Source organism: Sciurus carolinensis, chromosome 4 (assembly GCF_902686445.1).
Source record: "Sciurus carolinensis chromosome 4, mSciCar1.2, whole genome shotgun sequence".
NCBI lineage: Eukaryota > Metazoa > Chordata > Mammalia > Rodentia > Sciuridae > Sciurus > Sciurus carolinensis.
The window spans coordinates 167,995,857-168,012,496 of record NC_062216.1 but is presented as its reverse complement, the minus strand read 5'-3'; the positions used below and the strand labels follow the sequence as shown (position 1 = coordinate 168,012,496).

The 16,640-nt window shown below is 49.7% G+C and overlaps 1 protein-coding gene and 1 long non-coding RNA gene across 3 annotated transcripts in view; one reads left to right on the top strand and one right to left on the bottom strand.

Moving 5' to 3' along the window:
• Tab1 (TGF-beta activated kinase 1 (MAP3K7) binding protein 1) overlaps window positions 1-10,941 on the bottom strand; it is a 32,168-nt gene extending 21,227 nt beyond the window's left edge. For both annotated transcript variants that reach the window (XR_007108402.1, XM_047550583.1), the window contains exon 1: window positions 10,858-10,941. Coding sequence is in view for 1 of the 2 variants with exons in the window: in XM_047550583.1 (XP_047406539.1) it covers window positions 10,858-10,890 (33 nt within the window). In the remaining variant the exon portion in view is untranslated. The remainder of the gene's footprint in view (window positions 1-10,857) is intronic.
• A 1,209-nt stretch (window positions 10,942-12,150) lies between these two features.
• LOC124983361 (uncharacterized) lies at window positions 12,151-14,043 on the top strand. The gene is made up of 3 exons (XR_007108403.1): window positions 12,151-12,232; window positions 12,515-12,568; window positions 13,723-14,043. It is a non-coding gene; the product is annotated as an uncharacterized LOC124983361 (long non-coding RNA).
• The last annotated feature ends 2,597 nt before the right edge of the window (window positions 14,044-16,640 follow it).

The window sequence follows — 16,640 nt, the reverse complement described above, 5'->3', positions numbered from 1 at the left end:
CCATCCTCCTGCCTCAGCCTCCCAAGTGGCTGGGATGAGAGGCACGTGTCGCTGTGCCCAGCAGTATACCCTCTGAGACTGGCTTCCTTCATCTACCCCATGCCCCCAAGACCCCTCTGCATGCCCCTGTGCACACCCAGCAGCTCCTGGTGCTGCAGCGCGTTCTCCAGAGCAGTTAGTTCTCCACCGCGCTGTGTGGATGTCCATCCACTCATTCGCCAAAGGGCAGGGCTGACTCCAGGTCTGAGCGATCATTCAGAGAGCTGCAGTAAACATGCACATTGGTTCTCTAGGGTAAACACCCAGGAGTGGGGCTGCTGGGTCACAGGGCAATGGACGTTGATCAGGAACAGCCAAGTTGTCCCCAGCACTGACAATGCCTGTCCCTCCCCACGGCATGCTGCTCAGACCTCCTGGAGGCCGCAGTCTCTCTTCCTGTTGTCCTTTGCACTTCCCTCGTGGTCAGTGATGTCGAGTTTCACGTGCTGATTTGCCTACAGATGGTCTCTGGTCAAGCTTCTGAGTCTTGCACCCCCTTTAAATGGTGTTATTTCCTTGGCTGTTGAGTTCTGGGGGTTGGATCTGAGTCCTGCGTTGGCTATCTTGATGCATGCTTGTGGCTAGCCTTCCCGTCTACAGCTGCTCGCTCCAGCCACGGAGCAGTGTCTTCTGAGGAGCACACTTTAGCTTTGATGATGTCCATCTTATCAACTTTTTTCTTTCATGGTTCATGCTTCTGGAGTCCTAGGAACTCTTTGCTCAGACCCAGGTAACAAAGATCTTCTGTTTCCTTCTGAAAGTTTTTCGGTTTTACATTTTACATTGAGATCTGTGATCCATTTTGAATTAATTTCTGTAGAAAGGAGCCTGAGGTCAATTTTTTTTCCTGCACATGATATCCAATTGTTCCAACACCATCTGTTGAAAAGATTAGCCTTTCTTCACTGAATTACCTTTGCAAGTCTGTCAAAAACTAACTGGCCATATTGTATGGGTCTATTGCTGGACTCTACTGTTTTATTGATCTATTTGTCTCTCCACCAATATTGCATTTTATTATCTCAGCTTTATTACTGTGGCTTTATGGTAAGTCTTAAAATCACATAATGTGATTCTTCTCATTTTATCCTTTTGCAAAATTGTTTTGGTTGTTCTATCCTTTGGCTTTCCACATAAATTGTATTTTAAAAATCTTGTTAGGATTTTGATTAGACCTGTTTTAAATTCATGGATTAACACGGGGAGAACTGGAATCTTCACTGGCTGGTTCTTCTAATTCATCACATGGCATGTCTCCATACTTATGATGTCTTTTTTTTTTTTTTTTTTTTTTTTTGGTACTGGGGATTGAACTCAGGGGCACTCAACTACTGAGCCACATCCCCAGCCCTTTTTTGTACTTTATTTAGACACAGAGTCTCACTGAGTTGCTTAGGGCCTTGCCAAGTTGCTGAGGCTGGCTTTGAATTTGCAGTCTTCCTTCCTCAGCCTCCCTAGCGCTGGGAATACAGGCGTGTACCACCGCACACAGCTTATTATGTCTTCTTTATAAAACATTTACTTATTATTTTTATTCACACAATTTCACAACAGGGCTTAAAGAGTCATTGGTAACTACTAGTAGCCTTTGAGAACAGAAAATATATCTAAGACTTACCAACGGAAATCAAATAGCAATGAGAGGTAAAATCTGCTCAGCTCCCAAGGACACCAGGCATTTAACATTTCCAGGTCAAGTAACCACAAATGGATGACTACATTCCAGTAACACAGAGTAGTTTCTAGTTCTAATTTTGACCTGACTCTCTCTCTCTCTCTCTTTTTTTTTTTTTTTGGTACCAGGGATTGAACCCAGGGTGCTTAAGCACTGAGCCACATCCCCAGCCCTTTATAAAATATTTTATTTAGAGACAGGGTCTCATTGAGTTGTTTAAGTCCTCACTAAACTGCTGAGGCTGGCTTTGAACTGGAGATCCTCTTGCCTCAGCCTCCCAAACCACTGGCATTGCAAGTGCACACCATCTGTAAAAGACCTCTCTCTCTTTTTTTTTTTTTTAGATGTTGATGGACCTTTATTTTATTCATATATTTATATGTGGTGCTGAGGATCAAACCCAGGGCCTCGCACATACTAGGCTAGCCCTCTACCACCGAGCCACAACCCCAGCCCAGACTTGTCTCTTTTTAAAGTAAAATAAATGTCTCTCTTTTTTACATAAATGGGAATTAGGTCTTCAGAACCACCTATGGTACTGGGTGAGTATAGTATATCCAACTAACATAGTCAGTCAACAAACATCTAAGCACCTGCAACAGGCTGCCAGGAGGATCACCAGTTCCAGGGTTTCTGGCAACTTGGTAAAACCTTGTCCCAAAGTAGAAAATAAGAGGGGCTGGGTGTAGCTCAGTGGCAGAGCACCCTAGGTTCAATCCTCAGTACTGAAAGATAAAAAAGGGTGAACTGAACTCATCCTGGAGATGGACAAACAAGCACGCTGCCCCGAGGTAGAGGCAAAGCCTGCCGTGGATGCTGCAACCACTGGCTTCCGCTGCCACACGCTAACTCCCACAGGGCAGGAACAGCCTGCAGGGGCTGGATCTTCCCAACAAATCCACACTTTCCAGCAAAAAGTAAATATCATAAAATTTATGGGCCAACTTGACATTAGAGATGCACTATGAAAAAGATGAACCAAGTTGTCTTGCCAAGAAGGAACGAACTCAGACAGGCAAGTATGGGACTCGACTCCCTGGTGTATCCTGGCTCAAGGGCAATTCACCTTGGAAATACTGCGCAAGGGGTGCCCAGGGCGATGCTAGCAGGGGCAGGAAGTTGTACTGACAACTAGTCATGTTTGGCTGATGTGGGACTAACAAATTCTCCCAAACTAGAAAAGCTATGTGCATGACAATAATCAATGTACTCAGCAGGCACCTCGTTCCTCAGTAAGTCTGCAGAATAGTAAGTCAGACCAATGCCTGGCTACAGCTTCCTTTCTTTCCTTTTCTTTGGTACTGGGGATTAAACCACTGGTGCTTTACCACTGAGTTACATCCCTAACCCTTTTCATGGGCTGGATTTGTCATCTTGATAAAAATAATCAAAACAAAATGACCGATACTTTTTTGGCAGGGGGCAGGGACACTGGGGATTGAACCCAGGAGCACTGTACCACTGAGTTATATCCCTAGTCTGTTTTAATTTTTTATTTTTAAGACAGGGTCTAAGTCACAGAGGCTGGCCTCAAACTTGCCATCCTTCTGTCTCAGCTTTCTGAGTAGCTGGGATTACAGGCATGTACCACTACACCCAGAGATCAATACTCTTTAAATGTGCTATAAATGTATACTTTAGTCAGTCCCAATGCCAGAATCTTACTTAGGAAAGACAACAGAAGAGACATTCCCATTACAATAGAAACCCATTATAATCTCTCCCCATTACTTGACACTCAACTGGAGTAACAGCCCAGGCACTTAGACCAGACAAAAGATAAGAGCATAAGAATTGGAGAAGAGGGAGGGGATCTATTTGCAGTTGATATGACAGCATACCTGGAAATGAAGAATTAATGATAGGGCTGGGGCTCAGTGGCAGAGTACTTGCCTAATATGTGTGAGGTACTGGGTTCAATCCTCAATCACATAAAAATAAATAAAGGCATTCTATCCATCTATAATTACAAAAAAATTTTAAAAAGAATGATAAAACTAACTCAAACAATAAAAGAAATTAGGTGGCAGGATAGAAAATCAACACATGGAAACCAACAGCCTTTGTATATTTAAATGAAAGGCAGGCAGCTAGCCACCCTGTGAAAACTCCTACTTGCTGTTCACTGAAATAGCAAGGTCTTCCTGTAAGTTCTGGCGTGTCAGTGTCCCCCAGCTATTCTTCTGCAGAAAACTTAAAACCTCAACTTGTACAAGTCGATTCTCTAATGCTCTCACCCCAGCCTTCCAGACTCTTAGCACAGTACTAAATGCTGACCTCTCAAGCCAACAACCGCACGCAGTCTATCGCATGCAGATAAAGCCATCTACACGGGGTTCCAAATGACTGCTATAAACTGTGACCAGAACAAAATTCCTGGGAAGCTAACCTACTCCTGGCAGGGGGAGTCCCCACCAAACACAGGAGAGAAGTAACATCCCCACCAAACGCTGCACTCCTTGAAGAGCGGGAAGCAGCAGCTCCGACCCCAGAGCACAGTCTCAGAGAGACGCACACACTTTAACAACTATCTATGTGCATGTCTCTTGCTGAGCAAAGTTCTACTTACTGTATACTGGCATTCTTTAAACATTAAGTTCCTAGCTAGTTTGTCTTGGTTTGCTATTAAAATAAAGAAGAAAAAAATCATCCAAAGAGCCTATTTAAAAGCACATCTTTCTTGGTCCTATCCTGCTGGTGCCAGGGGCCCACGTTTCCCAAACCTCAATCATCCATGCACCATCATCAATAAATTATCCACTTTTCATTTTATCTTTAAATTGCCACATTTTTTCTCATATGATTTCACTTTTGAATGTAAACTTTCCCTGTATTCTAAGTGGAAAACTAGTATTATCTGCCATATCTAGAAGATAAAAAAGTCAAAACAAAACAAGGTTATTCCATTCTAGCTGGACCTACTGCCCGCTACAGACCAAGCGGGAGTCCTATTCTGTTTTTTGTTTGGGTTTTTAGTACTGGGCGTTGAACCCAGGGTCTCAAATGTGCCAGGCAAGCATTCTATCACTGAACTATGTCCACAGAGCTTTTTATTTTATTTTGAGACACGGTCTCCCTAAGTTGCCCAGGCTGACCTTGAACTTGAGATCTTCCTGCCTCAGCCTCCAGAATAGCTAGGATTACAAGTGTCACCACGACCAGCCTATTTTATGTTTTAAAAAAGGGAGAATAGTAAATATCAGAAAAGTGTTAGGAATGTGGTAAGATCAAATCATTCTTTCCCTGGGTAACATCAGAAAATCTGAGGACCGAGAGGCGAAGAGCCTCCTCGGTTTGTAAGATCAGTTTTATTCCCTGCCCCTCCAGCACACACTGAACTACCTCGTGGAGCACAGACCTGAAACCCCGGAGCCCCTGCCCTGAGACTCTCTCCCCACAGCCCCACCTTGGCACTCTGTGGACATTTCGCATGGGGCCTCTGGCCACTGTCGGGCTACAGCCTGGTAGTGTTAATTAGCTCCCTTAGTTCGCTGACGTAGGACCTGTGTTCTCCTGGTTTTAGGATGTATGGAGATATACTGCAAGTTAATTGGCATTTTCCCCCAAGCAGTACACTAAAGTACTGATATGCCCTTACAATAATGTGTCTTAGGTCCAATGACCAAAGGGCGATTTCTTATGTCATTTGGGCCTGCCTGTAGTGGCAGCCCTGCCTGGAAGGGGTCCCAGAGCACCTCAGACACTGACTCAGTAACGGGTGCCCCAGAATTCCATGGGCCCCACCAACGGGAGACTGCAGCTGTGGAGCCCACCTTTGCGCTTTCCCATCTCATCCTGGGCGGGGATCACGCACGCCAGGCACCCCAGGGCCTCCATCAGCAAGCCTGCCGAGTCATCCTCCAGCTTCTGAACCACTTCTAGAAAGGTCACGTGTTTGCTACTCTCAAGTCGCCCACCCCACCCTCACTGAGGCATGCTTTCTCCCACGTCCCCAAATGCCAGACAATGAGCTCAGGGTGCCAGCCTCCAGGAAGCTGAGAAAGGGTGACTCTTGCTGGCACCCTCAGCATAGAGCTGTTCACACATGACAGCGGGCACAAGGACGTCCACTCCTCTGCAACTCAAAGGAACTGCTCATGAAATTTACAAAAACCATGGTAGAAAAGAAGGCTGCATTAAAGGGTCAGCTTGGTTTTGAGGGAGATTCCACCTGTTCTATTTTGGCACGAAGAGCTTCTGCTGAGATCCATTTAACCCACGAGGGGCTTCCCCAATACCTGAGCAGGTTTGTTTTTGAGCACAAGCTCCTCATGTGCATATGTGTGTACGTGCCTGGGTCACATCGATAGTTGCTACCACCCATGCTCATCTTCAGCTCCTAGGCAGCACCAGTGGGCAAAGCCCAGCTCTGAGTTCAGGCCTCAGCCTCAAGTCAGATCATGAGATGAAAGGCCAAGGGTTTCTGTGCTGAGGCACTCCGGGAAGATGGTGCAGTTGGAGACAGTGGTTTCTTCTCTCCAGAAGGCCTCGGCCATCTCTGTTCTGCTGAATGACCCATTTCTCCAAGGCCAACTCCCTCCCCGCCTCCCCTGCCTCAAGGGTTTCCATCAGAGGCCCTCTGTGCTGCCAACAGAGTCCCTAACACACCTGTAGGGGCACTAATAACTGCCGGGTGCTTATGGGGACCAGGACAGAAGACAGACTGCATAACTGACTGCTGGTGAAATAGCTACAGGTGACAGTCTAGTGGATTTTTTAATAGATGTTTTTATTTTATTTTATTCAATAGAAAAAATGCATGACCAGGACCTGTGTTTCATAGATGTAACTGCTCAGAACATGCACGTCTAAGTTTTAAAAATTGGTTTCAACATCATTTTCTTGTATTTGTTTAATTTTTAGTTTTTTGAAGACTGGGTGCCACTATGTTGCCCAGGCTGGCCTCAAACTCCTGAGCCCAAATGGTTCTCCTGTCTCATTGCCGAGTGGCACACATCAAGTGCCTGGTCAATTTTTTTTCTCTCTCAGTACTGGGGATCAAACCCTGGGCCTCATGCATGCTAGGCAAGCACTCCACCACCAAGCTACATTCTCAGCCCTTGTCTTAAAATTTTATTTTGAGACAGGGTCTTACTAAGTTGTCCGGGCTGGTCTTAAACTTGTAAACCATGGCCTCAGCTTCCCGAGTAGCTAGGAGTACAGGTGGGTGCCATGATTTTCTTTTTATACTTATGTAACAGTCCAGGTAAAATCTTGTTCTCTGTGCCCCCAAACCATAAAAGGCACTACTGTTGTTCAAAACTTAACTTTGAAGTCTTTCTTGGCCTTTCTTCCTCTGCCACATACCCAACATCAGCAAAACATACCAGCTTTTCTGCCAAAATACAGCTAGACTTTAAACCACTCCTGCTACCAGCTGGCCAAGCCACTGACCTCGCCCACCTAGGCTATTGTAGAAGCTGCTTGGCAAGTACCAGGTTTCCTTTTTAAAAAAATTTTTTTTATTTGTACTAATTAGTTGTACATGACAATAGAATGCATTTATATATTTTGATAGATTATACATAATTGGAGTATAATCCTGTTTTTCTGAGTATACATATTGTAGGGTCACATTGGCCACGCAGTCCTATATGTACATGAGGTAACATTTTTTTTTTTTTTTTTTGTGGTGCTGGGGATTGAACCCAGGGCCTTGTGCTTTCGAGGCAGGCACTCTACCAGCTGAGCTACATCTCCAGCCCGTGAGGTAACATTTTTGCCACTAAAAAAAGGGTCTTTCTCCATCACAAATCATACCACATCAGGCCCCTACTCAATACCACCCAGAAGCTTCACATCCTGCTTAGGATGGAATCCAAAGGCTATTCCAGTGCCCCCTGAAACTGAAAGGGCCCCAGCTTCCTTGGATGGAGGCGACTCCCTGTCTCACTGAACATGCTGCATTCCAGCCACATGGGCCTCCTTGGGGCTCCTGAAAAGGGCAGGCCTTTGCACCCCCAATTCCCCTCCAACGTCCCCCAGTTCGTCTCACCAGATGTTGAGATGTCATCCCTGACTACCCTGCAAGAATGTTCCCTCCACCCTCGTGTGTGTCTCACAATATCCCTGAGGCTGGACACAGATACTGTGCGGTCATGATCATCTGCACAGCTCACTGCTAACTGCCGTCTACCGGGCCAGACGTAAGCTTCACCACAGCAGTGCCCCTGTACCTGCAGGTGCCTACCACAGGGTGAGTGCCCAGTGGCACTGGAGGGGTCAAACGGAAGATGTTCACCAGCAGGAGCAAAGCTGGAGGTTCACAGCTAGAGTGTGACCATGCCGGGCTAGGGGAGTAATGTGTGAGTTCACTAACGCCAGCGACACTCCCAGGAACCCTCTTGGTGTGGGGAAACAAACCAAGGCTCAGGGATAAGGGACTTGCCCAAGCCCATGTGGACTCCCACTCTGCTTTATCAGGCTGAAAGGACTGGGTTCTTCAGAACAAATCAAGCTTTTTCTTCAACAGATGTTTTAAGTACCACACCACCTGGGGAGGAAAGGTGAAACTCCTCAGGCGATGTTCCACAAGTGCCCCACCGACCACCTGGGAACAGCCTGGCAAGCACCAAATCAGCAAGCCCCCACCCTTTCCTGCAGTCCCAGAGTCCCAGTCACCTGAGGCCACTGCAGAGCCCAACACACGGACTTGTGGTGCCCATTCTATCCTGTGAAGGGCTTTCCAGCCACCTGATGCACACATATTTAAACACACGTCTTCCTGAATGTCCCTCCTTTCCCTGCCTGGCAAGCTCCAGTGTCCTTTAAAGCTCTGCAGTTCTCTGCTACCTGCCCAGGGCTCCTAACTGATCCAGGTCCACACTGGCCCAAGAGCGCTTACACACTGTGCCAGACTGTGCCACTGGACTGCACACAGTGAGAGTGGACACCAGGCCTCACTCAGCTCACACCCACAGCCCCGCAGCCAAGAGCAGGTGTCTGAGCTGCTCTCAGCAGACTTGGGTCAGAGGAGGCCAGGTCAGCAAGCCCTACACTCTGGACTGCACACTCAGACCCCCTGTAAGTAGAAATGTCCTGGTTACTATGAGGGCAGGAAGGACCTTGGATAGACAACCCTGTCAGTCAGTCTCTTGCCTTACATCAAGATCCTATTTTTAATGCTATTCTAAATTATTTATTTATTTGGTACCAGAGATTTATTTATTTGTATTATTTGATACCAGAGATTAAACCTAGGGGTGTTTCAACACTGAGCCACATCCCCAGCCTTTTTAAAAAATTATTTTGAAACAGGGTCTCACTAAGTTGCATAGCACCTCACTAAGTTGCTGAGGCTGGCTTTGAACTTGCATTTCTCCTGCCTCAGCCTCCCAAGCTGCTGGGATCACAGGCATGTGCCACCATGCCCCACATGCAAATCCTTCTTTAAAAAAAGTCCACCACAGGGTTGGGCATATAGCTCAGTTCACAGAGTGCTTGCCTTGCAAGCACAAGGCCCTTGGTTCAATTCCCAGTACCACAAAAAAAAAAAAAAAAAAAAAAAGTCCACCACAGGGTTGCACATGTAAGGAACTGGGTTTGATCCCCAGCACCACATAAAAGTAAATAAAATAGAGGTATTGAGTCCACCTACAACTAAAAAAAAAAAAAAAAAAAAAATTATTAAAAAAACAGTCCCCCATCATCAAGAGGAGCACATTCTGGAGCTCATAAAGCTGAACTTCTATCTAACTCAGGTCCCTTGAGCCCCATTACACTTAGGAGAGAGGGAAGCTGGCAGCTACCCTGCTTTGCATGATCCAGGTGACTGCTCTCTCCTCAGCAAACCAGCTCAGTCTGCCCCATTTACCACCTCTTCCCAGACCCTCTTTCTCAAGGGCACAATCAAGCTAGTGTTTCCCTGGTGCTTTCTACAATGGGGACATTTATACAAGGGCCCTGTCCTCCAGGAGCTTATAGAGCAGAGGGTCAGACCTCTCTGCTTCCAGAGTCTACACAAAGCCTGTATTAGCATGCAGCAGTGACTGTCATCCCTCATTCCCCAATTCCAATGCTTCAAGACCCTCACAAACAGGACCAATGTAAATCCATATCATGTACAACCCCAAGAATGGGAAGTTATATCCCATGTGTGTATATGTCGAAATACATTCTACTGTCATGTATAACTTAAAAAAAAAAAAAAAAGGATCCTTACAAGGAGGAGGCCACTTACAAGGAAAGGCCTGGCTTTACTCATTACTTCACAAATATTGATTGAGAGCCCAGCACACAGGGGTAGTAGGTGGAGACACAAGGGGAAGCGAAAGATCACAGATCCCCGTTTTCCAGGAGTTCATGTTCTTGTTCAGGGGCAGAGAAGTCCACAGGCAATTCCCACAGAGTGCCGTAACTGGGGAGCACTCGGGGACTGGCACCTGCCCTAGAAGGTCAGAAGAGTGGGCCACAGTGCCAACTTATGTGTGCTGTGCACCTGCATGTCAGGAAGATGCAGGGGGTGGACACCATGAGGGCGACTGGACGAATGAGAGCATCCAGGGCCCCACTCTCACTGAGGCCAAAGGCAAGGTGAGTTATAGGGTGGACCAAGACCCAGGTCGCCAGCACTTGTCATTCCTCCAGCACAGCCCAGATCTGGATTAAGGGGGCTTAACCTAAGGGGGGAAAGCCTGCCTGATTTTATCCTGTCTGCCACTTACCAGCTGTGTGGCCTGGGGCAAATGACGGGCACTCTGTGCCTCAGTTTCCCCATCTGTAAAACAGGAGTGACTATAGCACCTAACTCCCGAGGCTGTTATGAAAGTTAAATTCACAAACGTAAGACAATTAGCACGCCAGGCCTTGCCCAAGTGGAAGCGGCTACTGTTATTACTGCACGCACGCTCGGTCCCGCAGCTCGCGACCGGCCGGCTCCGGGGCGCGCCAGTCCCCTTCCGGCTCGCGGACGCCCGCGATGGGCGGACCCCGGCGCCCTTGAGCCCCGGCGGCCTGGCCCGCGGCGCGCACGCGCGGGCCTCGCGGGGCCGAACCTGTCGCGGGTCTCGCGCGCGCTGCACGCCCCGCCGGCCCCGAGATGGGGCGAGGGCGGCGGTCAGATGCCGCCACCGAGACGAGCGGCGCCTGCACCCGACAGCCCCCCGCGCTCCCAACCCCCAGTCCGGGAGCGGTCAGTTCCTCACACTCTGCAGCAGGCTCCTCCTCTGCGTCGCCATCTTGGAGGGACCCCCGCGGCGCGCCCGCCTCTGGGCGGAGCAGCGAGTAGGGTGGCTAGAGCGGCTTAAGGAGCCGTGGAGGACCGCGGCGCCGGGGAGCATGCGCACAGCGCCGCCGCGGACCGGAGGAGGGGTGGGGCGCGCGGCCGTGGGCGCAGGCGCGCCGGGCCATCTTTTTTCTGGAGGGACGGAATAGGCCGAGTACGTTACTTAACCCTTACATGATTGTTCCTCCCGGTTTATTTTTTTGTACCGGGGATTAAACCCGTGGTGTTTAGCCACTGAGCCACATCCCAGCCCTTTTTTATATTTTATTTAGAGACAGGGTCTCGCTGAGTTGCTTAGGGCCTTGCTAATTGCTGAGGCTGGCTTTGAACTGGCCATCCTCCTGCCTCAGCCTCCTGAGCCGCTGGGATTACAGACTGCGCCCCTGCTCGCAGCTCCTCGCCGCCTTTTAAGTGCTCAGTTTGTCCAGGATGTCTTTCTGAGGGGGTGCGGAGGGCCCTGGCTAGGGCTCTGTGAACCAGGGGGCCAGGTGGAGTGAATTATTCAGTCGGTGAACACATGCTCTTTGACTGTGCCTGGCCCAATGGTGAATTTCACAGCCAGCAAAACGGGCCTTCGGGAAGCTAACGTTTTAATTGGGAAGGACAAAATTTAGGTACCCAAGACATTTCAGGGGTTCTGAAGGCTAGAAAGAAAAGTTTATTGGCGCTGGCACGTGAGTGTGGTGTTGGTGGTGACATGGGCGCAGGCCAGGTGCAGAGGAACTAGGGAGAAGAGCGTGTGGGTTCAAGACGCATGCAGGTCGCAGAGAGCCACCAAGGCGGGACAGAGACAGGGGAGAGCACGGAGGGGATGGGGGCCCCAGGCCGGAGCTTGGATCCATCTTGAAGGCAAAGGCAAGCTGTCAACCCTTGGGAAACCATTGACCATCCCGTGGATAGAGTCCTTTGACGACTGTGAACAAAACATATTTCTACGGGAATTGGAATGGGGACAGGAAGACCAATTAAGGGACTCTTCTAGGTAAGAGTGTTAGCAGTTGTTGACCCATGGCAGTGGGTGAATTTTATTTAGGAGGTGAATTGATTGTGTATTGGGTGTGGATGGTTGGTATGGTTTGAATATGTCCTCCCAAAATTCATATATTGGAAACTTAAACTCCAAATTCATGTGTTGATGGTAATTGGAGGTGGGGCCTTTGGGACTTATTTAGGGTTACATGGGATCATGAGGGGTTGTCCCACGATGTCATTAGATGCCCTCCCCCATGGTGTGATGCGGCATGGGCCCTCCCCAGATGCTGCACCAGGATCTAGGACTTCCAGTCTCCAGAACTGTGAGCCAAATAAACTTCTATTCTTCATAAATCACCCAGTCTCAGGTGTTTTGTGACAGCAACAGAAAATGGTCTAAGATAGTGGTGACAAAAAAGATGTGTCAAAGATTCTCCCAGACTTCTGGTAGGAGCGGCCAGGTTTGTGGGGAGAGCGAAGGGAATGACCATGAGTTCTCTTTGAACATGTGGAGTTTGAGGTGTTTTCCAGACAAGAAGAGAATTCAAGTTGGTAGTTAGAGGATGGTATAAAGGAGGAAACCCCAATCCAGTGTCACCCCACAGGTAGGCGTCAGAGTTTGAACCCGGGACTTCTGGCTCCAGGTCTTTCCTTGTGAGGTGAGTGGACTCTCCAAGGCCCTTCCCTGCTCAGCCTCCAGGTAACTACTTGTCATTTCCCAAAGAGCCACTTTGTTTCCTGTCTCTGTCTGTGGACACAGTGCTGCCCCTGACCCGAATGCCTTTCCCACATACCCAGAGACTGCACGCTGGACTTCTGCTCTTATTCAAGGTTCTTACCTAATGAAATTCCTTCTTGGAAACTTTTCTTAATCCCCCCGCCCCCATATGAGCCCCTCCGTCACGTGTAAATGTTGGCAGTGAACTTCCCTAGAGTAGGAGCTACGCAGACTCAGCACTGGGTTTCTCTACAGCCTCCAGCAAAGCTGCTTGACTGCTTGGCAAATGTTTGCAGCATCGAATTGGTTAAAGAATCAAAAAAAAAAAGCCAGGCCCAGTAGCGCACACCTGTAATCCCAGCTGCTCGGGAGGCTGAGGCAGGAGGATGGTGAGTTCAAAGCAGCCTCAGCAATTTAGCAAGATCGTAAGCTCAGCAAGACCCTGTCTCTAAATAAAATACAAAATGGACTGAGGATGTAGCTCAGGGGTTAAGTACCAAAAACAAGGACATCTACAACAAAAAACCACATTGGTAAATGAGGAAACTGAGGCACCAACATCCCCAAGAGATTTAGATTTAGGGGGAACTGGGACTATAGCATGGGACTTCTAGGCTCCCCTCACGCCTCTTTCCACCCCAATCCCCCTACTCAATATAATCTGGCAGCTTCCCCTCCAAATTTCCTGGGTCTGGTTTTCTAGGAATCACAGTGGCCAGGTGCCGTGGTGCACGCTTATAACCCCAGCGCTCAGGAGGCTGAGGCAGGAGGATATCAAATTCAAAGTCAGCCTCAGCAGTTTAACAAGGCTCTAAATAACTCACCGAGACCCTGTTTCAAAATAAAATATAAGAAGGGCTGGGATGTGGCTCAGGGTTAAGTGCCTCTGGGTTCAATTCCTGGTACAAAAAAAGAAGACAACCCTGGGCTCAGCTTGGAGCTTGGAGAATACACATTAAGTCAGCACTTCTGTTTGCAGGGACTGAGCTCAGGGGCTGCGGGACAGATACAAGGAAGTCTGCTGTGGACGGGCCTCCTTCCCCTCTGGGGACAGTATGCTTGGAAACCAACTAAAATGGGTCCTTTACTCCCCAGGACGATCGTATGTGTCACGTTGGAGTTTGCAGTCAGTTCAAGACATGCTCCTGCCAAGGGATCAACGACACCACAACACTGGCTTTGATAACCACTTAAACAGCCAGAGAGGGCTCTGGGCCCTTCATGGGTGTCTGGATGGACAGGCTGGCCGAGTGTGGAAGGCGCACCTGCCTGAGTGTTGGGTGACGGCACTGTGACCTTTCCGGGCCCACACACCTCTCAGCCTTGGGTGCAGTGACTATCTAGGAACTGAGAAGGGTTTTGCAGGGAAGGTGGGGACCGCCTCCTAAGTCAGCAAGGAGGGTTCCCCCTCCTCCAGCAGCTCCACCCAGCCAGCAGCTTCCCGCTGCTGCAGCCATCTGATTTGCAGACAGTGCCTTGAACAGATGACACACCTACACCGGAGAAGGTCAAGGAAGGTCGTGGAGGGTCAGTAAGATTCGCCCCTCGCCAGATCCCCAGCCTCGGCTTCCTCCGCATTGATCTGACCAGAACTCAGACCCATGCTTTGGCCGTTGCCAGATAAGAGGGCGAGGACCACAGGACCGGGCCCAAGCTTTGTGTCCTGCAACCCAGTGTCTTGGCATTGACCATTTTAATGGACGCATGGAATTCCTTTGACTGGACACACCATCATTTTGAGACTAGTTAGAAAACTTCTCCCCATTTGGGCGCCATTATAAAGAGCTCAGCAGTGAGGAGTCATCCATGCGTCCAAAAGCTATTTATTGAACTTCTGAGAGGAGCACAGTGAGATACTGGGAGGATTTGTTTTCATGATACTTCAGCACAGGGAGAAAGAAAAGGGGGCCATGGGAGCCGGGGGCGGGATCTTGATCTGGGGGCCTAGGGTGAGGGGCGAGGGGGTTCCTGTTGGCCTCTCTCTTTTTTTGTGTATATTTGAAATGTCTCTTAATAAAAAATTTAAAATACAAAATACCTCTCCTGTCGTGTATAGCTAAAAAGAACAAATAAAAATTAAAAGTAGAAGCACGAACAGTCCCTGCCCTCAGGGAGCTCACAGTCTAGTGGGGACACCGGGAAGCAGGTCCCCTCGGGGCAGTGAGGACTGTTGATGGGGTAGGAGACCCAGCGGGGTCAGTGCGGCCGGCTGACCTTATTTGGAAAAGGTCAATGCAGAAGTAATGAGTTGGGATGAGGTCACACTGGGGTAGGCTGGGCCGCTGATCCAATGTGACTGGTGTCCTTGCAAAGAGAGGAAATTTGGACCCAGAGACAGATGCAAACGAGGTGAACACCATGCGGACACCAAAGCAGAGACTGGGCTGAAGTACCTCCAAGCCGAGGGACACCAAGGACCATCAGAGCCAGGAGAGACACAAGAGGGCGTCTCCCTCATGCCCTTGGAAGGAACCGACCAGGACACTGCTCTGGGACTCCTAGTTACAGTCCAAACTGCGGCCGAAACAAACGTTGCTCTTCTCACAGGCCCCAGTGAGTGGCATTTGTCACAGCCACCCAATTCAGACAGGTGAGGCATCTTTAGGAGCAGCTACCACAAAGATGTCAGAGGTCGGGGGCTGAGGGGCAGCTCTGGGGTCACTGGAAGGAGCTCCAGGGCCGGCCCTGGCCTGTGGACTTGCGGGCGGGCCTGCTAGGCCCCCACCACGGGTAGTCATGGAGTCCACAATGCTGTGGGGGTGTTTCCAAAGGTGTCTGAGCTGCAAAGGTGACAGTATTGCAGAGAGGGAAACTGATTCCAAGGGATGGACGTGACCAGCTGGAGCATGCCATCATTTGAACGGAGTCCCCGGAACCCGGCTGGACTCTACTTCCTGTCTCCCCTGCCAGCTCCCTGGAGAGGGTCAAAGGTGAGGAGGAGAGAAGCAGCTGGCTCGGCAGGAATCTCCCCCTGCTGTGCAGGCTGGGATCCCTTCCCAGGCCCGGGTCCAGTGTCTCACCTTGGCCAGCTGCATGCCTGGCCAATGTGTCCTGGGCAAATCCACTCCACTCGCCCAACCTTCCGGAGGCTATCCAGGCAGGGCCACTCTGTGGCCAGTCAGCCTCAGGGCAAGGGCTCGTGTGGCCACCCTCTCACACCCTGCCCTCAGCTCTGTCCATGGAGCCCTGGCTTCTGAGCGGTCTTTCCCAAGGCCAACCTGCAGCTGCCAGGCGCCCATCTGCCAGGCAGGCTGTTCTTCCACCAGGAGGCCCCAGGAGATGAAGCCTGTCCTTTCAGCCACTTCAGACACCTCCCTCAGCCACCTGTCCTCCCCAACCACCTGCCCCCTGCCTACTCCTGGCCCTGGGCCCCAAAGCAAAGAGAATTTGCTAGAAGATGGTCAAGTGTGGACCAAAAGGTGTCTTTCCAGAGCATCCAGAGGGCTGTGGGTAAGGGGAAGTCAGAGTGTAATCCCAGCCGGGTGACTGAGCTGGGTGGCACCTCCTTTACCATCTCTACAGCAGACATGAGCACCTAGCAGACCATGGCAAGGAGTCCCTGTATGCAGCATGGACTGAGTGCACAGATTCTGGACTCAGGAAGACCTGGATCGGGTCTGAAGTCAGCCAGTTACTGATTTTGTGACCTCAGACAGGTTACTCTGCCTCTCTGGGCTTCCTTTGCCTCAACAGTTAAGTGGAAGTAATCTCAGCATCCTCTTTGCAAGATTGCCACATGGGGACAGGGTCTAGCATGCACCCACCACTCAGCAAAGACTCCATAAATGGCTTTGTTACTATGGAAGGTGCTGGAGGTCAAGCCAGAGTAAGGTGGTGTCCCTGCCCTTGAAGAGCAGACAGGTTGAAAGACAAGTATGACTCAGTCAACCCTGCCCCACACCACGAGTGAGCCACAGAAGAGGCTGGACTGGCTGGGAGTGGGGGAGTGAAGAGGTTGGAGGGGTGAAAACCCAAGAAGGCTTCCTGGTGAAGGAGGCAGCCTTGGGCACCTC